The sequence below is a fragment of the Schistocerca gregaria genome, chromosome 1 (assembly GCF_023897955.1).
Source record: "Schistocerca gregaria isolate iqSchGreg1 chromosome 1, iqSchGreg1.2, whole genome shotgun sequence".
NCBI lineage: Eukaryota > Metazoa > Arthropoda > Insecta > Orthoptera > Acrididae > Schistocerca > Schistocerca gregaria.
This window is the reverse complement of record NC_064920.1, coordinates 164,886,660-164,914,234: the sequence shown is the minus strand read 5'-3', so window position 1 is coordinate 164,914,234 and position 27,575 is coordinate 164,886,660. Positions and strand designations below refer to the sequence as shown.

The window sequence follows — 27,575 nt, the reverse complement described above, 5'->3', positions numbered from 1 at the left end:
TCTCCCCCCCCCCCCCCCCCCCCCCCTGCCCCAGAATCATTCCAACTGATAAGGTACGATTTCAGGGTATGTTTCCACAAGTTATTAATAATCACAATAATAAATATACACATATACCAAACTCACAAGGATATGGTACAGTTGCATGTTTAATTTACCAGTGGGTAGATTGAGTAATAAGAACAGATTACAGTCATTAATAAATGAAAAAAATAATGTATATGCAAAAAACTTTGATTATGGTAATTAGTGTCAGAAAATAGATTTTTAGTCAATCACTGGTTTGCGTCAGTAGTCCATGACATATGCCTGGGATGGCCAAGAATTTGATATGTAAGCAGTGCTCTTGTTCACATGCCATACCTCTCTCACCTGGCTGCACACTTCCCCCACCACCACAATATGCCACACTGTCTGAGCATGAGGAGTTGGAAGAGGGGAAAGTATGAAAGTGCCACATTTAAATGGCAATGCAGTCACACTGTAAATGACTCGATTTCATATTTCTCAACATCATTCACAAACAAAACAAACATTCAATATTATTTAATCATGTCTGGCATGCTGAAGATGTAATTTTTATCTGGTAAAAACTGTCAGCATACAGGCAAATGCAAACAGTTTCACTGATTTTTGCACTCAGGTTGGCATGTAATCTTGACTTCTTAGTTTGTGATGTTTGTAACCTCAATATGGAGACAAGGAAACTCTTCCAGAAGAAAACAATAAGGACACCCTGGGCAGTTTTAATGTAAATGAATTTGTCTTTTAAATGCAAATTACAATACAGATCAATCGGTTCCATCTCCATATGTGCAGGGGCACCTCCAATTGAAACAGTCTCAAAAACAGATGTAGATTTGGCAGTGTCCTCAAAATGTTTATAAAACTATCCTTGTAATTTTTTCAAGGCCACTATAAATTCTGCAAACCTATTTTTAACGCCAGTCAGGTTATGGAAATTGGTGGTGATATTTATCAGAATTTGTTCTTTCCACAGCACAGTTTTCATTTTAAATTATCCCCAGAAAATCAGGAATAAGTTGTTTCTAACCTTGAACTGTCTTACTGTGAAGAGTGTGTAGCCAAATCCACTTAAAATACAAGGTCTGCAATTCATTCTGAACATTGTAATTTTCTTTCCTGCTCTCCTTTTTCCTACATAAATTCAGCAATAGTGAGTTTTACACCCCCATGAACCATGGACCTTGCCATTGATGGGGAGGCTTGCGTGCCTCAGCGATACAGATGGCCATACCGTAGGTGCAACCACAACGGAGGGGTATCTGTTGAGAGGCCAGACAAACATGTGGTTCCTGAAGAGGGGCAGCAGCCTTTTCAGTAGTTGCAGGGGCAACAGTCTGGATGATTGACTTATCTGGCCTTGCAACATTAACCAAAACGGCCTTGCTGTGCTGGTACTGCGAACGGCTGAAAGCAAGGGGAAACTACAGCCGTAATTTTTCCCGAGGACATGCAGCTTTATTGTATGATTAAATGATGATGGCGTCCTCTTGGGTAAAATATTCCGGAGGTAAAATAGTCCCCCATTCGGATCTCCGGGCGGGGACTACTCAGGAGGACGTCGTTATCAGGAGAAAGAAAACTGGCGTTCTACGGATCGGAGCGTGGAATGTCAGATCCCTTAATTGGGCAGGTAGGTTAGAAAATTTAAAAAGGGAAATGGATAGGTTTAAGTTAGATATAGTGGGAATTAGTGAAGTTCGGTGGCAGGAGGAACAAGACTTCTGGTCAGGTGAATACAGGGTTATAAATACAAAATCAAATAGGGGTAATGCAGGAGTAGGTTTAATAATGAATAAAAAAATAGGAGTGCGGGTAAGCTACTACAAACAGCATAGTGAACGCATTATTGTGGCCAAGATAGACACAAAGCCCATGCCTACTACAGTAGTACAAGTTTATATGCCAACTAGCTCTGCAGATGATGAAGAAATTGATGAAATGTATGATGAGATAAAAGAAATTATTCAGGTAGTGAAGGGAGACGAAAATTTAATAGTCATGGGTGACTGGAATTCGTCAGTAGAAAGAGGGAGAGAAGGAAATATAGTAGGTGATTATGGATTGGGGCTAAGAAATGAAAGAGGAAGCTGTCTGGTAGAATTCTGCACAGAGCATAACTTAATCATAGCTAACACTTGGTTCAAGAATCATAAAAGAAGGTTGTACACATGGAAGAATCCTAGAGATACTAAAATGTATCAAATAGATTATATAATGGTAAGGCAGAGATTTAGGAATCAGGTTTTAAATTGTAGGACATTTCCAGGGGCAGATGTGGACTCTGACCACAATCTATTGGTTATGACCTGTAAGTTAAAACTGGATAAGCTGAAAGAACCAGAGGTTGTACACAGTTTCAAGGAGAGCATAAGGGAACAATTGACAGGAATGGGGGAAAGAAACACAGTAGAAGAAGAATGGGTAGCTCTGAGGGATGAAGTCGTGAAGGCAGCAGAGGATAAAGTAGGTAAAAAGAAGAGGGCTGCTAGAAATCCTTGGGTAACAGAAGAAATATTGAATTTAATTGATGAAAGGAGAAAATATAAAAATGCAGTAAATGAAGCAGGCAAAAAGGAATACAAATGCCTCAAAAATGAAATCGACAGGAAGTGCAAATTGGATAAGCAGGGATGGCTAGAGGACAAATGTAAGGATGTAGAATATCAAGAGCTCAGATGGCAACCCAGTTATAACCAAAGAAGGGAAAGCAGAAAGGTGGAAGGAGTATATAGAGGGTCTATACAAGGGCGATGTACTTCAGGACAATATTATGGAAATGGAAGAGGATGTAGATGAAGACGAAATGGGAGATAAGATACTGCGTGAAGAGTTTGACAGAGCATTGAAAGACCTGAGTCGAAACAAGGCCCCCGGAGTAGACAACATTCCATTAGAACTACTGACAGCCTTGGGAGAGCCAGTCATGACAAAACTCTACCAGCTGGTGAGCAAGATGTATGAGACAGGTGAAATACTCTCAGACTTCAAGAAGAATATAATAATTCCAATCCCAAAGAAAGCAGGTGCTGACAGATGTGAAAATTACCGAACTATCATTTTAATTTGTCACAGCTGCAAAATACTAATGCGAATTCTTTACAGACGAATGGAAAAACTGGTAGATGCGGACCTCGGGGAGGATCAGTTTGGATTCCGTAGAAATGTTGGAACACGTGAGGCGATACTGACCTTACAACTTATCTTAGATGAAAGATTAAGAAAAGGCAAACCTACATTTCTAGCATTTGTAGACTTAGAGAAAGCTTTTGACAATGTTGACTGGAATACTCTCTTTCAAATTCTGAAGGTGGCAGGGGTAAAATACAGGGAGCGAAAGGCTATTTACAATTTGTACAGAAACCAGATGGCAGTCATAAGAGTCGAGGGGCATGAAAGGGAAGCAGTGGTTGGGAAAGGAGTGAGACAGGGTTGTAGCCTCTCCCCGATGTTATTCAATCTGTGTACTGAGAAAGCAGTAAAGGAAACAAAAGAAAAATTTGAAGTAGGTATTAAAATTCATGGAGAAGAAGTAAAAACTTTGAGGTTCGCCGATGACATTGTAATTGTGTCAGAGACAGCAAAGGACTTGGAAGAGCAGTTGAACGGAATGGACAGTGTCTTGATAGGAGGATATAAGATGAACATCAACAAAAGCAAAACGAGGATAATGGAATGTAGTCAAATTAAATCAGGTGATGCTGAGGGAATTAGATTAGGAAATGAGACACTTAAAGTAGTAAAGGAGTTTTGCTATTTAGGAAGTAGAATAACTGATGATGGTCGAAGTAGAGAGGATATAAAATGTAGACTGGCAATGGCAAGGAAAGCGTTTCTGAAGAAGAGAAAGTTGTTAACATTGAATATAGATTTATGTATCAGGAAGTCGTTTCTGAAAGTATTTGTATGGAGTGTAGCCGTGTATGGAAGTGAAACATGGACGATAATTATTTTGGACAAGAAGAGAATAGAAGCTTTCGAAATGTGGTGCTACAGAAGAATGCTGAAGATAAGGTGGATAGATCACATAACTAATGAGGAGGTATTGAATAGGATTGGGGAGAAGAGAAGTTTGTGGCACAACTTGACTAGAAGAAGGGATCGGTTGGTAGGACATGTTTTGAGGCATCAAGGGATCACAAATTTAGCATTGGAGGGCAGTGTGGAGGGTAAAATCGTAGAGGGAGACCAAGAGATGAATACACCAAGCAGATTCAGAAGGATGTAGGTTGCAGTAGATACTGGGAGATGAAGAAGCTTGCGTAGGATAGAGTAGCATGGAGAGCTGCATCAAACCAGTCTCAGGACTGAAGACAACAACAACAACAACAACAACAACAACAACAACAGTGAGTTTTAAATCAAAAATGGTTCCAGGCATGTCCCTTGACTTAACAAATATACTTTGCACTAATATAATAAGGTTTCCATGCTATCTATTCAATTCTATTGAAAACTGTTGTAACTGACAGTGGAATAATGCATGTAACTTGCAGAAAATTCAATATTTGTACCACTAATTTCATCATGTACTCCATATTTCCAAATTTAGCACAAAGTGCTTATGTTATACAGAACAATGAATACCGTCGGTTAATCACTGTAAATTTTTACTCTTTCACTGTCAATTAAATTTTTAAATTCTTTCTGCATACTGCTGTAATGTTGCTCCACAGCAAATATGCAGTCCCTGTCGATTATGCAACCAATATATGGTACTGAGAGTTCTTGTCCTTCTCTTCTGTCATTCCCAAGCATTTTTAAAGAGTTGTGACAATAGATTGCTAGATTGTCTCTTTTGTGCAAACAGCCACTGCACTTGTTAATTTCTATCATAACACAAACAAATGGAAAAGGGTAAGCAGAGCTGACATGGCGATTCTGCCAAATTGGTATGGAAGAAGAACATAAGCTACACTATGTGGGGGGAGGGGGAAATATATACCCCTAAGTGTGTGAAGTAGGGAATGGAATTTCTTTTTTTACATCAGGCTATGTTAAAAATTATTTTAAAATTGTTGCATAATGTCCAAACTGTATGATGTATATTTGCTCCAGTAGCACTATGCATAGATGCATGCTTGTAGTGTTCCGAGAATTTTTGCATAAATTCTAGAACCACTCGGCCTTCTACCATCTTGAACACACAATATTTTAGATGTGAGAGTGGGATGCTAGAATCCTATCTACTGTATGTCACATGTTTGTGTGTGCAAGTGTGAAATCAGTCGCGGGCAGAAGGTAGACGCAGCGGACAAATGGCCCTGAGAAGAACTTGAAGGGCGATCCTTGAAAGTTCTAGTGAAAGTATATGGAAGAGCTGTGGAACTTCTAGGTTATTCTGTGCTAATCGTACCAGTGACCATTGTTATAAATAACAAGAACAATTGAGACTCTGAAATAAAAAAAACTCTTATCTTGGGCTTGCTGGAGGCAAGACATATTTTATGATGTGTCTGTAATAGATTTATGGTTGTTAAGCCAACTCTTTGCTAAATGTAGTTAAATCTGTGTCTAATGTGAGACAATACAAGTGACATCCAAGAAGTCTAATGTTTAAGTGCAAAGTGTGAATTTTGTTCTTTATGAAGCTCAAATATACCGATAGTTGTTGAAAAATATTCTTCGAGCACCTAATTATTTCACAAGTAGAGAGAGATTCTTTAAAATTCATGTAACTAGCATCATTCTTTGGACAAGAAGTTTCTAGAGCCTCTAGAAGCCGGCTATCCAGAGAAGAAGATCGGCTGTGTACACCAAGTAAGTCGACTCGTACAAGAGAAGTGGGGAGTTGGCACATACACTTCATACACTCTTAGTCGTCAAATCGTTAAGATGCTCCTGCCCACGGTGCTCTGCACAGACAGCTTAGCAGCAATATGGTGTATGCTGCTGTGCCATGCACTGGGCCAGTGGAGCGGTACAGAAGAATTGAAGATGGAAGACAATGGGGAGGGGGGGGGGGGGGGGGCACACGGGGCGGAGGGGAGCTCACCGAAATAGGCAGACATGTGAGGGCAGTTGATGTTATTGCAATTACAACAGATTATTCACTCACCATTATAAGAAAATTACCGATATGCAAGTGCAGCCACAAGTAACAGCTATATAAGATGCAATATGGTTTCTCACGCCCTTTCAAGAAATGTCCACGGTTTCGACAGATAAGGAAATTATGTGAGAGCAGGATGAAAGAAAGATTCATGGACACAAAAATGGATTTAAATAACAAGAAACAGCAACACTTTACAACCATACAAATGTTTGGGTAGACACTTGTCATTAGTTATGTAGTAATTACAGCAATGGCAAAATGAAAAGATGGAGAATTAGCACTGATTTTCCTTTAATAAAATTGTTTTTCACAAACTGATGATGATGGTGATGATGTTTGGTTTGTGGGGGCACTCAACTTCTCGGTCATCAGCACCCGTACAAAGTCCCAATTTTTACACAGTCCAATTTTTCATGCAATCCAACCGAGCCACTGTCAAGAATGATGATGATGATGATGATGATGATGATAATGAAATGAAATGATGGTCTCTAGAAGAGCGAAGCGTTCCAAAGGATTGGAAAAGGGCACAGGTCATCCCCGTTCTCAAGAAGGGACGTCGAACAGATGTGCAGAACTATAGACCTATATCACTAACGTCGATCAGTTGTAGAATTTTGGAACACGTATTATGTTCGAGTATAATGTCTTTTCTGGAGACTAGAAATCTACTCTGTAGGAATCAGCATGCGTTTCGAAAAAGACGATCGTGTGAAACCCAGCTCGCGCTATTCGTCCACGAGACTCAGAGGGCCTTAGACACGGGTTCACAGGTAGATGCCGTGTTTCTTGACTTCCGCAAGGCGTTTGACACAGTTCCCCATAGTCGTTTAATGAACAAAGTAAGAGCATACGGACTATCAGATCAATTGTGTGATTGGATTGAGGAGTTCCTAGATAACAGAACGCAGCACGTCATTCTCAATGGAGAGAAGTCTTCCGAAGTAAGAGTGATTTCAGGTGTGCCGCAGGGGAGTGTCATAGGACCGTTGTTATTCACAATATACATAAATGACCTGGTGGATGACATCGGAAGTTCACTGAGGCTTTTTGCAGATGATGCTGTGGTGTATCGAGAGGTTGCAACAATGGAAAATTGTACTGAAATGCAGGAGGATCTGCAGCGAATTGACGCATGGTGCACGGAATGGCAATTGAATCTCAATGTAGCGAAGTGTAATGTGATGCGAATACATAGAAAGATAGGTCCCTTATCATTTAGCTACAAAATAGCAGGTCAGCAACTGGAAGCAGTTAATTCCATAAATTATCTGGGAGTACGCATTAGGAGTGATTTAAAATGGAATGATCATATAAAGTTGATCGTCGGTAAAGCAGATGCCAGACTGAGATTCATTGGAAGAATCCTAAGGAAATGCAATCCGACAACAAAGGAAGTAGGTTACAGTACGCTTGTTCGCCCAATGCTTGAATACTGCTCAGCAGTGTGGGATCCGCACCAGGTAGGGTTGATAGAAGAGATAGAGAAGATCCAACGGAGAGCAGCGCGCTTCGTTACAGGATCATTTAGTAATTGCGAAAGCGTTACGGAGATGATAGATAAACTCCAGTGGAAGACTCTGCAGGAGAGACGCTCAGTAGCTCGGTACGGGCTTTTGTTGAAGTTTCGAGAACATACCTTCACCGAAGAGTCAAGCAGTATATTGCTCCCTCCTACGTATATCTCGCGAAGAGACCATGAGGATAAAATCAGAGAGATTAGAGCCCACACAGAAGCATACCGACAATCCTTCTTTCCACGTACAATACGAGACTGGAATAGAAGGGAGAACCGATAGAGGTACTCAGGGTACCCTCCGCCACACACCGTCAGGTGGCTTGCGGAGTACGGATGTAGATGTAGATGTAGATGTAGATGTAGACAACACAGTCACCCAGTCGCCAGGCAGAGAAAATCCCCAACTGGCCAGGAATTGATCCCGGGAACCCGTGATCCAGAGGCAGCAACGTTAGTTAAAAACTGAGACCACATAATAAAGTTTCAAGGTGATCATTATTGAGGACTCTCATTACAGACTCATTAAAAATATATTGTCAAAATTATGAACTGTTCTCCTTTATGCAATGAGATGAATAACAAAAAATTATACAAATAACAATACAACAGATTTTCATTTTTCTGGTCCTCAATACCCCACCTATTCAATTCACACAGATTATATTATTATTATTGTTATTTTTGACACTCTAGATGTAAAAGTAGCAGCAGTCTATGACAACAATCATTAAATTTAAATTCAGCCAATTCCCATGAACTGAGCCTAGCAAGGTGTCGGTTACCAAGTAGACACTGAGTTCTAAAGCACTCTTTGCTCATCTTTATTGTGACAGTAAAATGACATCAAACAGGAAAAAGTTGGTAGTCTTTGTGGACCAAAAGTTAGATGCACTGCGTACAATGGAGAAAGGAAAACTGTTACTTGTTGCTGAATCATTTGCAAAAAGTAAAGTTTACAGACTCTCCAACACAGGTGTTACAGAGTAAATGACAGGCTGCAAAATGACAATTATGCTGACTACAGTATGACTTATGATGAAGAAATTATCACTGTTTGTTCTTCTGCAGACAACAGTGATAGTGGCGATGCATTAGTTTACAAGGCTGGTGCTCAGTCTGAAGATATTATAACACACACAGAGACAACCATACAGTTGGGCAAAATAAGTTTATTTGGAATGCCAGGTGGAAACTACTGCATATGAACTATTGCTAGTGAAACATCTACATGATCATGTTGCACATAAACAACATATGAATCTATCTCAAAGAAAACTTAATGATTATGTAAGTGTACAAAATTCAAGTGTTTTGACTTCCTGGATTATTCAAGATTTTGAATTATCTGGATGATCCACAATCCCATCTAGCACAGATAAACAATGTTCCCCAGCACCTAGCAAACAGAAAAGATAACACATATGTCCAAATTCAAATGGCACCAAGCATTCTACAACACATGCAACATCTGAATAAGTAAAGCATATGTAAAAAGCACATCAACAATGTCTACATGCCCTGTGAAGAAAACAGCAAAGAATGAACATTTTACTAGTATGAGTGATATAGGTTTTTGTAACTGTAATAAAAGTCTTATTTAGATAATGTGTGTTTTGTTTTATTTCAAAGCGTCTTCAGCAGTCACTGTAACAATTTGGTTTTCTTACAAATTTGTTTGTCAAGATCATCAACAGTTCTCATGTTTTACATTACTACCTTTAAAAAGTATTTTCATTATAATTATTACTAGTGATTTTTTTGTGTCCTACTTCTTTCACAGTGATCTTCCACATACAGGTGCTCAATTTTAGAACATTGCAGTCCATAGACAATGGATATATTTATGTTTCCAAGTTGTCTAGACACAGTTACACCAATACTCTGCAAGTCCCCCGATGATGTGTGGTGGAGAGTACTTCTGACCCCACCTTCTCTGTTCCATTTGCGATTGGCATAGGGGAATAATGACTGTAGGGACGCCTCTGCATTAGCTCTAATTTCTCCAACTTTCTCACTGTCCTCATTTCACGAGCTGTATGTCTCTTGCAGCATCTGCCACTGAAGTTTGTTGAGCATCTCTGTAACACACTTGTGCAACTAAATGATCCTTTGATGCAAGGCTCCAGTCTGCACTGGATCTCCTCTTCTATCAGTCTTACTAGGTAAAGTGCTTCTTTTGATGTTACCTGCTTAAAGAAACAGCAGAAAAAGATACCTGGAAGGACTCACAAGCTGATGACTTTTGTCACACAAAGGAAAACAAAAATAGATTTCTAGAATCTAGCAGGCTAAAACAGATTACAAAGGAGATGTTGAGCTACGGGTTGGACATTCTTGGACTTGGCGAGGTTGTAAGTCCAACCACAAGGTGAAATATTACATTCTATCCTGGATTTTCCATTTTTTGATTTTTACAAGATGGAATACCTTTTTATACTCTGTTCCACTGGAGAGGATACTGAGCACAGAAATGAGGTTGCACTTTTGTTAACTCATCAGCTGCAGGTGGCACAGAGGTGTGTATTCAACTCTTTCCAGGGCTTGCAATTATTATGTTTGATATAATTTTTGCTCTGTTTGGGTGGAAGTCAAGATTTTCCCACTCAGTACTTTCCTGTTGCTCTGAAACATTGTAGGCTGCTACTTTCCCATCAAATCTTTTACTGTTGTTCTGGAATATGGAGGTTGCTATTTTCCTGCCTGAAACATTGGGAGTCACATTTTTTGCACTCCCTGGTCTCTCTAACATACAGGTACTTACTTCTTATGGCAACAATTTTGTATCCATAACCCCAGACTTGTGTATGGAACCATGCTTTAACATATAAAACACTCAGAAAATGTATCATTAAGTTTATTCTACTTTTATAACATTGAATGCAATTTTCATATTTCCCACATTATATTTAAGTTAAATGCCAATTAAAAATCAAATTTTAAGTAAGTTTCTGGTATTCTTGCTACATCCCTATAATTCTATCGTCCCAATCATTCTAATTATCGAATGACAATGCCCTGTGATTTTGGACAAGAAAATCAGAAAATCATCTGCAGTTAGAGATTTAACCTAAAGAAACAAAAAGGAGCCTTATGGAATGGAAATCAGTTTCAGAAAGATTACTGACAGCACACTTTTACATTAGATGTTACAAACATTTGTAACATCACACAAAACATCCTACAAAAACCTCAGATGCTGAACAGAAAAAAAATAAAAAACAGTTTTACCCCACAAAAGAACTAATAAAGCACATCAAAAACACTTGTGTTCTGGATAAAGTTACGCTGAGCTCACTTGATTTATTCAAAGAAACAATCAAGATAATAGAACACGAACTAAATACTAACAATCAACTGTCACTATCTCAGAGATAAGTACATTTTTACAACTTATTACTGACAAAAACTGTTTTTAATTCAAAAAAGAAGTCTACTTAAAACAGGAAGAATTGCCAATGGGATCCTCCATTCCAGGAAAGTTAACAAATATCTTCATGAACAAAGGAGAAGAAAGCATATTTCAGAAAACAGTACTTAGAAATTTCAATTTAATGCAGTGGTGTAGGTAGACACATGACATCCTATGCTTGATAGATGAACCAGAAATGAAAACAGAACAGATACACAAAGATAATCACACTAAACAAAAACATAAAATTCACTCTAGAGAAAGAACAAGCAGGGCAAATCACCTACCTAAACATATCTGTGACAAAGAAAAATAACCGATGCTCACTCAGTATTTAGAGGAAAAATACCAGAACAGACACATTATGCCAATCGTCAAACCACCCACAGTCCCAAACAAGCAGCTCTCAGATACATACTCCACAGATTAAACAGAGCACCATAGTTTAAACACAACTACAATAAAGAGCTGGACATAACAAATCAGACAACAAATAACAATGGGTAAAAAGTATCTCTAGTTACAAAATAAATTAAGAAAATCCAGAAAGACGTAAAAATAAAATGAGCTAAATAATGCAAAACATAACTAAAATTCAGTGACCCACGACACTCAGCGCGAGCGCGCACACCCACACCCACACACACACTCACACAACTACCAACATCACTAAAACACAAGAAGGCACAGCACAAAACCTCAACAGCCAGGCTTGTACACACACACACATATGGAAACAAGCTAACACATAGAATTGGTAATGTCTTTAAGAAACAACACATAGAAAGAGTTTACCAAAGTAGTAGTTCAATACAGAATGCTTAAGGTAGGAAGATAACACTGACATACATTTAAGAAATCTGACTTTTATCAACTTAAGTGTAACTACTGTGATGTGCTATACTTAGGACACACCAAAAGAACATTTGAAATAAGGCAAAAAGGACATAAAAGAGCATGGAAATATGGCATTTGCAAACACCTCTGACAAGAAAGCCACCATGAAATGTTCTAAAAATTGAGCACTTATGTGTGTAAGCTCATAAGAATGAAGTAGGAAGCAAGAAAACATGAGTAACAATTGTAATCTAATACTGTTTAACAATAGTAATGCAAAATATGACAATTCCTTATGGGCTTGACAAACAAATCTGAAAGAAAACAAAATTGTTACAGTGCTCACTGAAGATGTTTTCAAATAAAGTGAAACATATAGGATCTAAATAAGACTTTCATTAGTCACAAAATATGGTATATAACCAGTCTTACTTGTATAATGATGACAGTAAAAAAGGAGGCCTAAAAACAAAAAAGAAAACATATAAATGAATATTTTATTCAACAGAACATGACATTAAGCCTTTTTCTCTAAAAATATTAATTCTATTTCTTGTTGTTCAAAAAGCAGTTATTTAGAACTGCAAGGCCCCAAAATGTCATTGGAATCATTATCTTTTTCCCCTAGAAAGGGAATAAAGTTGCATAATTTTAATGCAGCAATAGGTTTTACATCTGGATTAAATTGAATTAAATTGAACTATCCTGAGTATTTGCATGACATGTTATCACACAAACAGATTTGTATGTAATCATGTAACTAATCCATAAAAATGTGAAAAACAGTTATATATAACTTAAAGTAACTGCATCTCAAATAACTAAAAAGTAAAAAAGCGTTATAACAAAAAAAAAGAAATATATCACAAAAAATGATAAGTCTATTACGAAAGCTGATGTAAGATGTGCATTTCAAACAAATAACATGATGTTGGTGAAGTTCAGATACAAAACTGTAAACAAATATAGCATATTTTCAAACTCTGAAATATCCTAAATATATTGTAACTGCTGTGAGGGATATTATACAGGCCACACTGGACAAACCAAGTTCAGATATGTACACGCATATTCAGAACAAAACAGTCTTTGGTGCTTAATTGGCTACCTATACCCTGTAACTGGTACAAGAAGATATATAAAAATATGGAACTTCTACAAATTAATGTTATAGGAAAGTTCTGCTACAATGTAAGTGATTTTGGATTAAATGAGACCACTCACCAAAAAATAGAAATGTTGTGTTGCCAAGCGGCAGACACAAAAGAAAGAAAACTTGACAGCTTTCAGAGTAATCCTTTTTTGAGCTAGACATGATACTGGCTGGAAGAACAGTGCCAGTGCTGCATTTTGACTGGTGGGCTACGTTTTGATGGGGATTGTGTTAGGTGGGTGGGAAGAAGGAGAGAGAGGTGTGAGGCAGGGAGAGGGATTGGGGATGGATGTCTCAAAGGGAGGCAGCCAGTTTTCCGACTAGGGTTGCAGAGGGAGGGGTGGCAGGTACATGGGCTAGACATGTGATGCACAACTGTCAGAACCAGTGAGGAGTGGTGCATGCTGAAAGTGATGTGGGAGAAGTGAATGGTGAGGAGGTGACAGGACAGGGAAAGGGGAAATTGTTTGGTGGAGGGCTAGAGATAGTGGGTTACTGGAGACTGAGGCCAGGACAATTACAGGAATGAAGGATGTGCTGCAAGGATAACTCCCATTTGCAAAATTAGGTATTGTTGATGGTTATCATACTGGGCAAGGAAGTTCTCATTAATGTAGATATGTCATTCATGGGTGGCTAGGCTTCATAAGAGGGATTTTTTGGTGAGGAATGGGTGGCAGCTGTTGAAATGTAGGTACTGTTGATGATTAGTGTGGGTAAAGGTGTAGAAGGAGCCATCCAGGGAGGCGGAATGTTGGGTTCAGGAGGACCCGGTGAAGTGGATGGGAGAGAACATATTGAGGTTTTGAAGGAATGAGGATAGGGTGTCTTGGTCCCGAGTCCAGATCATGAAGATATCACAAAGAACCTGAACCAGACTTGGGGCTACGAGTTTGTGAAGGTATGAAGGTTTCCTCTAGATAGTCCATAAACATGTTGGCAAAGGTAGGTGCCATGCGGGTGTGCATGGCTGTGCCACGGATCTGTTTGTGTATTTTCCCTTCAAAGAACAAGTAGTTTTGAGTCAGGGTATAGTTGATAAGGTGTACAAGGAAGGACTTGATACGGGTGGAGGCTGAAGGATGTTGGAAGAGGTAGTTTTTGATAGTGGCAAGGCCATGGGCAAGAGAAATGTTGGTATGTAGGGAGGTGGCATCAACAGCAAGAAGTAGGGATGTGGGAAGTAAAGGGGTGGGGATTGGGGAGCTGGTAAAGGAAGTGGCTAGCATCTTTCAGCTTCATCTACATGGGTACTCTGCAATTGCCTGACAGAGGGTTCATCGAATGACCTTCACAATAATTCTGCATTATTTCAATCCCGAACAGTGCGCAGAAAAAATGAACACCTATATCTTTCCGTGAGAGCTCTGATTTCCTTTATTTTATTCTGACAATTGTTTCTCCTCATGTAGGATGGTGTCAACAAAATATTTTTGCATTCAGAGAAGAAAGCTGGTAATTGAAATTTCATGAGAAGATCGCACCACAGTGAAAAACGCCTTTGTTTTAGTGATGTCCATTTCAAATTGTGTATCATAGCAGTGACACACTCTCCCCTATTTCACGATAATACTAAACGTGCTGTTATTCTCTCAACATTCTCGATTTGGTCTATTAATCCTATCTGATAAGGATCCCTGACCACACAGCAGTACTCCAAAAAAGGACAGATAAGCATATTGTAGGCAGTCTCTGCTACATTTTATAATTGTTATACCAATAAAACGCAGTGTTTGGTTTGCATTCCCCACAACATTTTCTATGCATCCTTTCCAATTTAAGTTGTTTGTAAGTGTAAATCCTAGGCATTTAGTTCAATTTACGTCTTTAGATTTGCTTTATCAAGTAATAGAATTTTAATGGATTGCTTTCAGTACTCATGTTAATGACCTCACACTTTTCATTATTTAGGACCAATTGACAATTTTCAAATCATAGGGATATCTTGTCTAAAGGATTTTGCAATTTGTTTTGATCTTCTGATGACTTTAGAAGATAATAAACAACAGCATCATCTGCAAACAACCTAAGACAGCTGCTCAGATTGTCTCCTAAATCATTTATATACATATGGAACAGCAGAGGGACTATAACAGTACCTTGGGGGATGCCAGAAATCACTTCTGTTTTGCTCAATAACTTTCTGTGAATTGCTACAAACTGTGACCTCTCTGATGGGAAGTCACAAATCAAGTCACATGACTGAGACGATATATTCCATAGAAGGCAATTTCATTACAATCCACTTGTTTGGTACAGTGTCAAAGGCCATCTAGAAATACGGAATCAACCTGAAATCCTTTGGCAACACCACTCAACACTTTGTCTGAGTAAAGAGCTAGTTATGTTTCACAAGAACAATGTTTTCTAAATCTGTGTCGACAGTGTGTCAACAGGCCATTCTCTTCAAGGTAATTCATAATGTTCAAACACAATATATGTTCCAAAATCCTGCTGCATATTGACATTAATGATATGGGCCTGTAATTTAGTGTGCATTACTCCTACGACCTTTCTTGTATATTCTACATCTACATCTACATCTACATGTACATTTATACTCCGCACGCCACCTAACGGTGTGTGGCGGAGGGCACTTTACGTGCCACTGTCATTACCTCCCTTTCCTGTTCCAGTCGCGTATGATTCGTGGGAAGAACGACTGTCTGAAAGCCTCCGTGTGTGCTCTAATCTCTCTAATTTTACATTCGTGATCTCCTTGGGAGGTATAAGTAGAGGGAAGCAATATATTCGATACCTCATTCAGAAACGCACCCTCTCAAAACCTGGCGAGCAAGCTACGCCACGATGCAGAGCACCTTTCCTGCAGAGTTTGCCACTTGAGTTTGTTAAACATCTCCATAACGCTATCACGGTTACCAAATAACCCTGTGACATGCAGCTTTCCAGTCTTTGGGTACGGATCTTACATTGAGTGAGCTGTTGTATATGACTGTTAAGCATGGAATTATTGTATCAGCATAGTCTGAAAGGAAACTAATTGGTACACAGTCTGGACCAGAAGACTTGCTTTTATTAAGTGATTTAAGTTGCTTCACTACTCCGAGGATATTTACTTCTACGTTACTCATGTTGCCAGCTGTTCTTGATTTGAATTCAGGAATATTTACTTTATCTTCTTTTGTGAAGGAATTTTGGAAGTTTGTACTTAGCAACTCTGCTTTCCATTAGAACATTCTAAACGGAGTACTAGCAGTAATGGACAGCCTGGGTGGCTGACTAGTGGGATAAGGATATCATTTAGAACAAAGTGGGAATTATATCAAAATGTTAAAAGTAGTCACAATCAAGCTACAGTAGCCCATTACAAACAGTATTGTAAGGTGCTTAAAACTGTTATTAGCAAGGCAAAGAATATGCACATAGAGTAGCTAATTCACAGGATAAAATTAAAACCATATGGTCAGTTGTGAAGGAAGTGTCTGGTCAGCAGCACAAGGTCGACGATATAAAGTCAGTTCGCAGCAAAAATATTTCTGTTACTGTTAAATCAGATATATGTACAAATATTTAACAATCATTTTCTGAGCATTGCTGGTGAATTAAATAAAAAAATACTTTCTACACGAAATCATATAACTTTCTTGACAAATGCCTTTCTGAGATTGATGTCTGAAATACTCCTCTATGCTACAGACAAGAGGGAGATTGAGTCAATAATTAAATCACTGAAGACTAAGGACTCTCATGGTTATGATGGAGTGTCTAGCAGAATACTAAAGTACTGTGCTGCACATGTTAGCCCTGTATTTAGCCATATTTGTAATTTTTCCTTTAGGAATGGTCAGTTTATGGGGCAATTAAAGTACTCAGTAGTAAAGCTGCTTTATAAAAAGGGAGAAAGGGATAATGAAGATAATTTTAGGCCTATTTCTATGCCATCAGTGTTTCCAAAAGTTATTGAAAAAGCTGTGTATATAAGGTTAATTGATCATTTTATATCACACGATTTGCTATCAAATGTACAGTTCGGCTTTAGAAGTCGATTAACAACTGAAAATGCTATATTCTCTTTTCTCAGTGAGGTTCTGGATGGGTTAAACAGAAGATTTCAAACACTTGGTATATTTTTTGATTTAATGAAGGCATTTGATTGTGATGATCACAAAATGTTGCACCAGAAGTTGGACCATTGTGGAATACGGGGAGTAGCTCACAATTGGTTCACCTCTTACTTTAGCAACAGCCAGCAAAAGGTCATTATTCACAATGTTGATAACAGCTGTGATGTGGGATCTGAGTGGAGTACTGTCAAGTGGGGGGTGCCCCAGGGATCAGTTTTGGGGCCACTCCTGTTCCTTATTTATATAAATGATATGCCCTCTAGTATTATGAGTAACTCTAAAATATTTCTGTTTGCTGATGACACTAGCTTGGTAGTAAAGAATGTTGTGTGCAACATTGACTTGGTTTCAAATAGTGCAGCACATTACCTCAGTTCATAGCTTGTAGAAAATAAACTAACGTTAAATCACAGTAAGACTCAGTTTTTACAGTTTCTAACGCACAATTCAACAAAACCTGACATTTTAATCTCACAGAATGAGCATACGATTAGTGAAACTGAACAGTTCAAATTTCTAGGTGTTCAGATAGATTGTAAGCTGTCATGGAAAGCCCACATTCAGGATCTTGTTCAAAGACTTAATACTGCCATTTTACTATCCGAACAGTATCAAAAATGAGTGATACTTCGACACATAAATTATTCTACTCTGCTTATTTTCATTCACTTACGTGGAATGGTATTATATTTTGAGGTAACTCTTCCCATTCTACAAGGATATTTTTGGCTCAGAAATGGGCGGTTTGAGCAATTAAAGCGGTGTGAGCTCATGAACCTCTTGTCGACCTCTTTTCACGAGTCTGGGTATTTTGACATTGGCCTCTCAATATGTATATTCCAATTGTCATTTCTTGTTACCAGTATTAGTTTATTCCCAAGAATAAGCAGCTTTCACTCAGTTAATACTTGGCAGAAATCAAACCTGCATTTGGATTGGACTCCCTTAACTCTTGTGCGAAAAAGTGTGCAGTATACTGCTGCATCCATTTTCAATAATCTGCCACTCGAATTCAAAAATCTTAGCAGTAATCCACGCACTTTCAAATTGAAACTGAAGAGTTTCCTCATGGGTCTCTCCTTCTATTCTGTCAAGGAGTTTCTTGAAAAATTAAGCTGATTCTTATTGTATTGCTGATAGCATTTACTTAAACTTATGGACTGACTTTTTTCAGGTTCATGAACATTTATTTTTATCTGTTATTACTTTTTATGTTGTAAGTTCATGTACTGACACGTTCCACGACCTTGGAGATTTGCTCCTCAATTTGGTCCTACAGAACTTGACGAGTAAATAAATAAATAAACCTGGAGTGGAAACTAAAAACACTGTATATAATCTTGTGTTAAATTAATAATACAACGGATTTGTAAAAGTTATACTGTACATAATATTTTTACCTTTGAAAACACTTAAGTAAACTAAGTCTGGTTTTACACTATACAAAGTTTCACCCCCTTTGCTATTTAACATATGACCTGGATAAACAGGTAACCAAATGATGACTCGATGACTGTAACCAGCTAGCAAATTAAAGAGAGATAGAAGGGGGGACATACAAGAATTTTAAAACAACTTCAGTGTTTCTGACCCTCTTTTAAAGTGTTGTTTAGTGGTCCTGGAGTCTGTGCAGTATAAAAAACATTGTGGATGAGTGACAACTCTGTAGTTATGAAAGTAAAACCTCTTTTTCTTAATCATTTGTCTTATTACATTGCAATTTGAAAGAAATTTGTTTCAAATGAGCTTCTTACCTTATTAAGAACCAAAAACGATGATTTCTCAGGATATAGCTCAAGTAATCGCAGTACTTTGGCATCTAGGGATCCAGATGTCCAACGGTTGCTAACATCATGTATGACTCCAAGTAAGTCTGCCTCCATTAATGCAAGTTCACTATCTTGTAGAAATGACTCTTCTAAATTGAACCTGCAAATAACAGAAAGTATAACTGTTAGTGTGGCCCTTTATCACCCTTCCTTCTCTCTCCTTTTTTCCCAATTTGCTACTGGGGAATGGGTTGAGGAGGGGGAGGGAATAATTAAATACGGTATAGATCTTGCTTGCACTGTATGTATCACTTCACAGTACTTGTGATGTGGTCAGCAGCTGATATTAGTGGCAATTGTCCTGATAGCCATATATGAGTCCCCCAACATTAGACAATGGTGGTGCTACATGCGCACACTCTGTTTAGAGGCAGCACGGATGGCTTTTGGTGCACGGGCCATGAGTGTTCTGTGGCCTATACAGAGGCCATGGCTTTGGATTTTCAGTAGTTAAACTTTGTATCTGAGGATGGAAGCCAGTAGAAAAGCCAATATATCACATGAAATTGATTTAAGGGTCTGGCTGTAAACCCAACAAACATACTTGAATCACTATGTTGGAAAAGTGTATGCAGTCATATGGAAGATTTTAGTTTCATACCTTGAATAAAAATCAAAACTGAAGCCCAACACGTAAGAACGTTCATTACAAATGGCTCCTCTCCCACCACAGTTAAAAACTTCCCTTGTAACATGGTACAGGATATTTGACAAACAGGTACAAATGAAAGGGGCAGGTGGAGGACAATGAAACAAGCAAATAATCATAATAAACAAAGGTCCAGAAACCATATGACTGCATATGTAAACACCTTATAAGAGTCCTCAAGGATCAAAACTGCAGAAATGCACTTGAGGACAAACATCTTACAGCATTTTTTCTACAGTCACCATTCATGTAAAGGCAGGCTTCAGCACATCACCTCATCAATGCCCATGCACATTTAAAAATGCCAGGCATGTTCTGAATGCACCAACAACCATCCACAAAGAATTGCCAGAGTTCATTGATGCCATCAACAGGACTGGAAAACACCAAAGACACTAAATACTCACATGCAAAAAAAATTCTATGGGTTCAAGTTGGGGAACATGGGAGGCCATGGTAATGATGAAGCATGACCAATACATTTTTTGACGAAGATTTGTGCCACATGAAAGAGTGCTGGTGCAGCATTATGATGTATCCCATATAAACCATTTCACCATTAGGAAAAACATACAAATAGTCAATTAGCTTGTGTTACAGTATATGATTACCAGACATCACAGACCAAAAGCTGCCACAAAGTAACATTCATGCTGTTCAAGGACACTTCTTCCATATGTAATCTGGATCCAACTTGTGCATTACATATGACATACATAATGATGTTTGGCATAAAATTAATGATGCTATAAGTGTTCCGCTTTGAAATATTTACAAGTACACAATGCAAAGTTTATTATATTGAGAGGTGTAGCACGTTAACATGGTTTAAAGTTATTATTTGTTAACAAACATTTGATAAATGAACTGTTTGTCTCTTATTTGACAGCATGTAAGATGTAATAGCAATTTGTAAATTGACTTCTTTTGGCTTCCCAATGTGTAGGAAATATCCTGCAGACAATTTCACAAAATTCATTTAAGTAATTATGGGGAAAATTTGTAACTTAAGGAATTTATCAAGAACATGACAGACTGTTCTACCGAAATATGGTCACAGTTGGCTACTACATAATAATTAGGCTATACTGAATGTGAATAACAAGGTCCAACTGCAGTAAATGAAAATCAAAGCCAAGAGCAAGCCTACCATACCAAACAGAGTAAAAAGTTTTACAATATTCTTATATACATACATCAGGATAACGAACTTGTGGACAGATTAGATTAGATCCAATTTTCATTCCATAGGCCCAAAACTGAGACGATTCTCATTGGTGTGGAACAAGTCAGAAAGTATAACAGAAGAAAACATAAAACATTTGAATATAATACTCACTACCCTGATCATTTGTCAAGAGTGTGTCAAAATAGGTGAATACATTACAGTAAACTGGAAATGCTAATATTTACAGAATTAATACACTGTCAGAATGAAACATAGTTGCGCATATTTAATAAATTTATCATACAAAAAATACCTACTCCTTACAGTTGTGACCAAGTGCTGTCAAAACTGAAAGGTAACAGACATTTTTACTTGAGCTGGTCTAACAGTCCCTGTTAATATAGTCAATCTATGGAGTAGAAGGAGTTGCTTATCAAAATGTTTTTCAAACTCTGTTTAAACTGTGCTTTATCTGAAACCAGATTTTTAATGATTGCTGGCAATTTATTGAAAAGTGTGTGCCTGAATACTAGACGAATTTTTGGACCAAGGTCGGTGATTTTAGGTCTTTATGTAGATTGTTCTTATTCCTAATGTTGATACGACGTATTAACCTATTGGTTGGAAATAGAGATACATTACTTGCAACAAACTTCATTAAGGAATAAATATACTGAGAAGCAGTGGTTAGAATACAAAGTTCCTTGAACAGGTTTCTCCACGATGTTCTTGAATTTACACCACAAATGAGTCTTATTAGATGCTTTTGCACACCAAAAAGTTTTGCTCGGTTTGACAAGTAACCCCAGAATATGATCCCATATGACATAATATAATGAAAGTAAGCAAAGTATGCACTTTTTTTTAATATTTATATCTCCCACATCTGACATTATTCTTACTGCAAATACAGACTTGTTTAGCTGCTTCAGTAACTCTATGGTATGCCCTTCCAAACTGAATTTATTATCAAATTGTAGTCCCAGGCGCTTCAGTCTGGAACCGTGCGACCACTACGGTCGTAGGTTCGAATCCTGCCTCAGGCATGGATGTTTATGATATCCTTAGGTTAGTTAGGTTTAAGTAGTTCTAAGTTCTAGGGAACTCATGACCTCCAATGTTAAGTCCCATAGTACTCAAAGCCATTTGAGTCATTTGTAGTCCCAGAAATTTAACACTGTCAACCTACTCAATTGCATGTCTTCATATGTTATACACATGCTGGAAGGAAATTTAATGCACACTTGAATTACCTTTAAACTATTTATTAATTTGATTAGCAGCTGTTTATGAATTTGTACTTGACTTGCTACTTATTGCAATGTTTGAATCATCTGCAAACAAAACAAACTCAGCATCTGGCAATATAACAGATGAGTGGTCATTAATGTACACCAGAAAAAGCAACAAACCCAAGATGGAACTTCGAGGGACACCACATACAACTAATTCCCAACCAGATGGAGACTGCTTACTGCACAGGCATTTCACAACTATATCTTTTGTTTCCTGTTAATATACAAGACTCAAACCATTTCGTAGCACTATCAGTGACACCATAATATTCAAATTTAGTTAAGAGAATGCTGTGATTCACAAAGTCAAAGACTCTTGACAGGTCATAGAAAATACTAGCAGCATCTAATTTGTTATCTAATGAATTAAGTACATTCTCGCTGTGCATGTAAATAGCTTTCCCTATACCGGAACCCTTAAGAAACCCAGCCTGTGACTTGGACAATATATTATTTGCAGTCAGATGCTTAAGGGGACACATGAACACTGCCTTTCAAATATTTTTGAAAACGCTGGCAAAAGTGAAACTGGTTGATAGTTTAATCCTATCTCTTTATTCCCCTTCTTGTAAAGAGGCTTAACTTCTGCATATTTTAGCCAGTCTGGAAATGTTCCGCTGACAAGAGACTGATAACCAAATAAGTTAAGACAGAAGTCAACTTGGATGAGCACTGTTTAATTCACTGATATGTTATACATGGATGATTAATAGTTTGGACAAGAAGAGAATAGAAGCTTTCGAAATGTGGTGCTACGGAAGAATGCTGAAGATTAGATGGGTAGATCACATAACTAATGAGGAGATATTGAATAGAATTGGGGAGAACAGGAGTTTGTGGCACAACTTGACAAAAAGAAGGGACCAGTTGGTAGGACATGTTTTGAGGCATCAAGGGATCACAAATTTAGCATTGGAGGGCAGCGTGGAGGGTAAAAATCATAGAGGGAGACCAAGAGATGAATACACTAAGCAGATTCAGAAGGATGTAGGTTGCAGTAAGTACTGGGAGATGAAGAAGCTTGCCAGGGTAGAGTAGCATGGAGAGCTGCATCAAACCAGTCTCAGGACTGAAGACCACAACAACAACAACATGTTATCATTACCACCATAATACTTTGATTTTAAGGACTTGCCTATAGAGTTTTTATTATCTGCAGCATAGACTTCTACCAGTGGATTTATAGCCCATCTTGAGAAATCATTTCTGGCCACACTAAATTCCACACCTGGTTCATGTTTATTTATGATATCATTACAATCTGGACTCAGAGTGAGGGTATCCTGGCCCTATGTGGCTCTGTGAGCCAGTTTCCTGAATGTTGACCTCCACTCACAAATGTATCTATTTAGAGTGCATAAAAATTTCCAAACACCCCCAATACCTCTGCTTGAAGATTTGACAACTATTCAACACTGAAAAGTCCCACCTATACAGCCTGCTCACCCATAAACACAACAGTTTCAGTGACAAAAATACCCTCTACAAGTGGGTTTGAGGTCTTGCACACTTGAATTACACTCTGTTCAGAAACATGTCCTCCGTGACGTAGCCTATGCATACCTAACACTCTCCAAACATCTGTTGATCAGCCACAAGAAAGCATCCACTTCATAAGTACCATTCAGGACTAAACAACTAAATCCCGTTCTCCACCATGGCTTCAACTACATACCGTTTTGCCCTAAAATTAAAAAAAAATATATCTTCCCCCACAATCCTTCTGACCCCTTTGCAAGTTTTTACACTGTTTCCAAATACCCGCCCCATGGGTCATATTTCTCTGGGAGTTACAGGTGCAAAGCGAGGTCCATACAAGTGCTCATTACCTATTCCAGCCCTGTCACTGGAATTTCCTAACCGATCGAAGGTAGGGCTACCTTAGGCATGCAGTTTTATTATACACCAATTTTGCTGTAACCACTGCATAACATTCTATATGGGTATGACTATGGACAAACTATCTGCCTAGACGAATAGCCAAAGCCAGACTGCATATCATGGTGGATTGGACCTTCCACATGTTGAGTGTGGTGCACAACACGTGCATGCTGAGTGAAATGTTTTGTACTGGGATCATCTGAGTCTTGGTGCTGGATGTGTGAAGTCATTGGCAGTGTTTGTAGTTCCAAACGTAAACTTTAGAAGTTTTTTCAGTTAGTCGTCAATTAAATTTTTGTTGTTTAGATGTTTGGCATTTTTGTTAGGTGTTATTGGTTTGCTGTTTATTGTGCAATAAGATGTTTAACTTATTTGTGGCTTCTGTTGTTAGCTATGGATATGACAATGATATATAGCAGTGCTATGTCGTGGTTGGAAATTGGGGAGGACATGTTGTCCGTCATTAAATTCATCCAATTACTTCAAATGATTGCTGGGATTGTGAGAGAAATGACTGGTTCCAATTTTCATAGTAGTAGTTGTTGGTGTTTGTTAGTGTCAGCTGTGGTTGACTTATATACGTCAAGGGAAGTGTCAAATTCCTGTACATTTTGTTGAAGTAGTGGAATGTTGTAATTTCTTTGTGTTTTTCCTTTTATATTTAGAGCTCACCCCCCCCCTGAACCCCCCCCCCCTGGTTTCCCACAGTTGTCCCATTAGTTTGATTGTATATTTGGAGGAAGATGTTATTGCCGTATTTATATGTATTTTTGTGTTAGTTGCCATGTGCATTTAGTGACATCATAGGTGCAATATTGGAGTGCTTAGAATAGCCATTTCCACCATATTGATGACATAATGGTTCAAGGCAGGCAGGTGGAATCGAACACTTCTGTACTCCCTATAATTCTTTCCATAACTATTTCTCTGTTCCCATCAACCCCCAATGTCAATCTGCATAGTCCTCATCCACATCCACCTCCTACCTCCCCACCCCCTTTCTCTATTTCTACTACTGGGTTCTGTCTTCCCCCTTGTAGTTTCCTAGCCTGCCCCAATATGTTCTACCCTGGCGCTCACTTTACTATACCCCTCCCCCCATGTCCAACACTCAGTCCTCTCTTTCCTCATCTTCCAATCCCCCACCAACTACACAAGCCACGATTGTTGATTGATAGGAGACAGCAGTGGTGTTTCTCTCTCTCTCTCTCTCTCTCTCTCTCTCTCTCTCTCTCTCTCTCTCTCTCTGTGTGTGTGTGTGTGTGTGTGTGTGTGTGTGTGTGTGTGTGTGTGTGTGTGTGTTACTTATCGTTCTATTAGCATAACATTTCTTTTAGCATTATTATTCATGCAGAAACACACTAACCTTTGCATCTCTGTAGCTGTAACCAATCCAGGTGTATCAAGAAATATTATTTGAGTGGTGTCTTGAATTGATACAGCCCGAGCACGACATCTTGTCGTGTGCACTTTCTTGGATACAGGACACAGCTGCATGGAAAAAATGTATTTTAAAAAAAATTCATACAACGCTACAAAAAATACTGACTGCTGAGTGTCACATTATATATTTTTGGTTTCATCCATTAATGCTCCCTTTAAACAAACAAAAATAAGCCTTAGTCAGTTTTTAAATTGCAACAGGATCCTCATCCAAAACCGTTTTCCTGAATAACAATCTGCTGCACTGGCCAATGCTGGTTGTTAGAAAATTCTTTTATTTTGCATTCATCACTACTTTGCAGCGATTGTCTTCACAACTCTAGCAGCAGTGATGCATTTGATTGCCCAGCCTCAGCAGATTAATCTCAAAATTGACTTGGAAACTTTTACTTCTGTGCAATTACATTTAACTGACTACGAACCAGTTATTCGATTCAATGTCTGTCACAGTTTGATTCATACGATGGTTAACAATAAAAAATACTTAAAGTCACGGTAAAATAAAAATAATGACAAAAGAAACAAAAATTTTACAGCTATATGTTCAGAGTCTGATTAGGTAAGATCAAGAGTGAAGAATGATCAGCTGCATGTAACAATAACAAAGTGAGTACCATAGTTTTAACACTTAAAGTCGAAGAAAAATGAATTTAAAATACAACGATGTGCTTGTTCTATTGCCTATCAAGGTAATTTTAGCGAAATGACCAAAAATGCCAGCGAACTCTGAGAAGACAAAACAGAAAGGAAATAGCATTATTGATCACTTTCGAGTTAATTCTGGAAACACAAACTCTACGACTCGATAATTAGCACCGGTAAAACTTACCATTCTGCCAGTCAACTGATTGATTAAACTGCTTTTACCAGCATTGGGTGCACCGATAATAGCAACTTTCACTAATTTCGTTTCTTCACACTTGTCGTGTGAAGAATCGTCTAAATGTCTTGACTCTTGAAACACTGTAGTCGAAGCTGCAGCATTTTCAGAAAACTGTCTTTTAACACTTTGCGCTAACTTAAATACCGTTTTTAAGGCACGCATTAGCCTTGCACAATTTACTTGTCCGCTTAACATTGCAATAACTTTTGCACACTATAAAGATTCCCAAGTTTTCGACGTGGAAAGTATAAAATCTCACTCGTTTCTAAGTAATAAATGTTGCCACCAACATAACCCACACATTTTCTTTGATAATACTATGTTTCTGCTTTTCCACGCTACCATGTTTACAAACAAACCAAAGGTGTATAAACAACAGCAGTCGGGACACTCCGTATCCTTTTCGTTAACCGCAGCAACAGCAGCGCCCAAAGCGGCCAGCAAGTGACACTTCTGAATACGTTACTGGATGAGTACGAATACTAACGTTTACATTGACCTGTAACATAGCTTTCACGACAGGGAAGCTATGTAGTGACATAAAAATCGACAATAACTACAAAATGACACCAAATTTTTAAGTTCCTAAGGACCCTGGAAGGTATGCTATTTATGATAATCTTGTCACGGACACAGTTATTTACCGAAAAATGTCGTTTACCTGCACAGATGCTACTAAGACCATATATTTTGATCACTGCCCCCAAACGCACAAGCCATACTCATCTTCTGAGAAACCCATCACTTATACTGCTCCTTCCTACTGACTAGTGATTGGCATATGCTCATAAACCACGGGAAAATACAAAAACACACCAAGAACTTATCCAATGCTAATAAAATAGCTTGGCAGGTGCCAGACATGCATCAGATTCAGTTCTGCCCTCCCCATCAACTCTTCCAAGTATTAGAAAGCATTCCATGACTTGATAGCAGTGATACTCTCCCTCACTACCTGGTCCTCCATAACAACAAGAGAAAATCCCAGCACTATGTATCATTTCTCCTTGACCTCTTCTCTGTTCCTGATAAACCTTATTTTGACTACTTATTATTCGTTACAGTCCATGAATGCACACATACTTCTGATCCATCCCTGGCTCCCAGGTTCCACTATTTGGACAACAAAACACAATGGAAATAAATACACTTACTGCAGCACATGGCATAAAACAATTCCTTCACGAAAAGTGCGATACTTTTTCTGGTCACCACTGCATTACCTATCGACACCTAAAAGAATGCCCCATCTCCTTTCTCGCCAGCCTTGCATCCCCTTAAAACACAATCTTCTACACAGGCTACTATCCTTAACTGTGAATAACTCCCAAAATCCTACCTTTTC

The 27,575-nt window shown here is 38.3% G+C and overlaps 1 protein-coding gene across 1 annotated transcript in view; it reads right to left on the bottom strand.

The window, feature by feature from the left end:
• The window catches only part of LOC126336048 (GTPase Era, mitochondrial-like), a 38,117-nt gene extending 11,215 nt beyond the window's left edge, over positions 1 to 26,902 (bottom strand). The window contains exons 1-3 of the mRNA XM_049999531.1: positions 26,177 to 26,902; positions 25,271 to 25,395; positions 18,837 to 19,011 (exon numbers count right to left, since the gene is read on the bottom strand). Coding sequence (XP_049855488.1) covers positions 18,837 to 19,011; positions 25,271 to 25,395; positions 26,177 to 26,425 — 549 coding nt within the window. The 5' untranslated portion in view covers positions 26,426 to 26,902. The remainder of the gene's footprint in view (positions 1 to 18,836; positions 19,012 to 25,270; positions 25,396 to 26,176) is intronic.
• Positions 26,903 to 27,575: the final 673 nt, after the last annotated feature.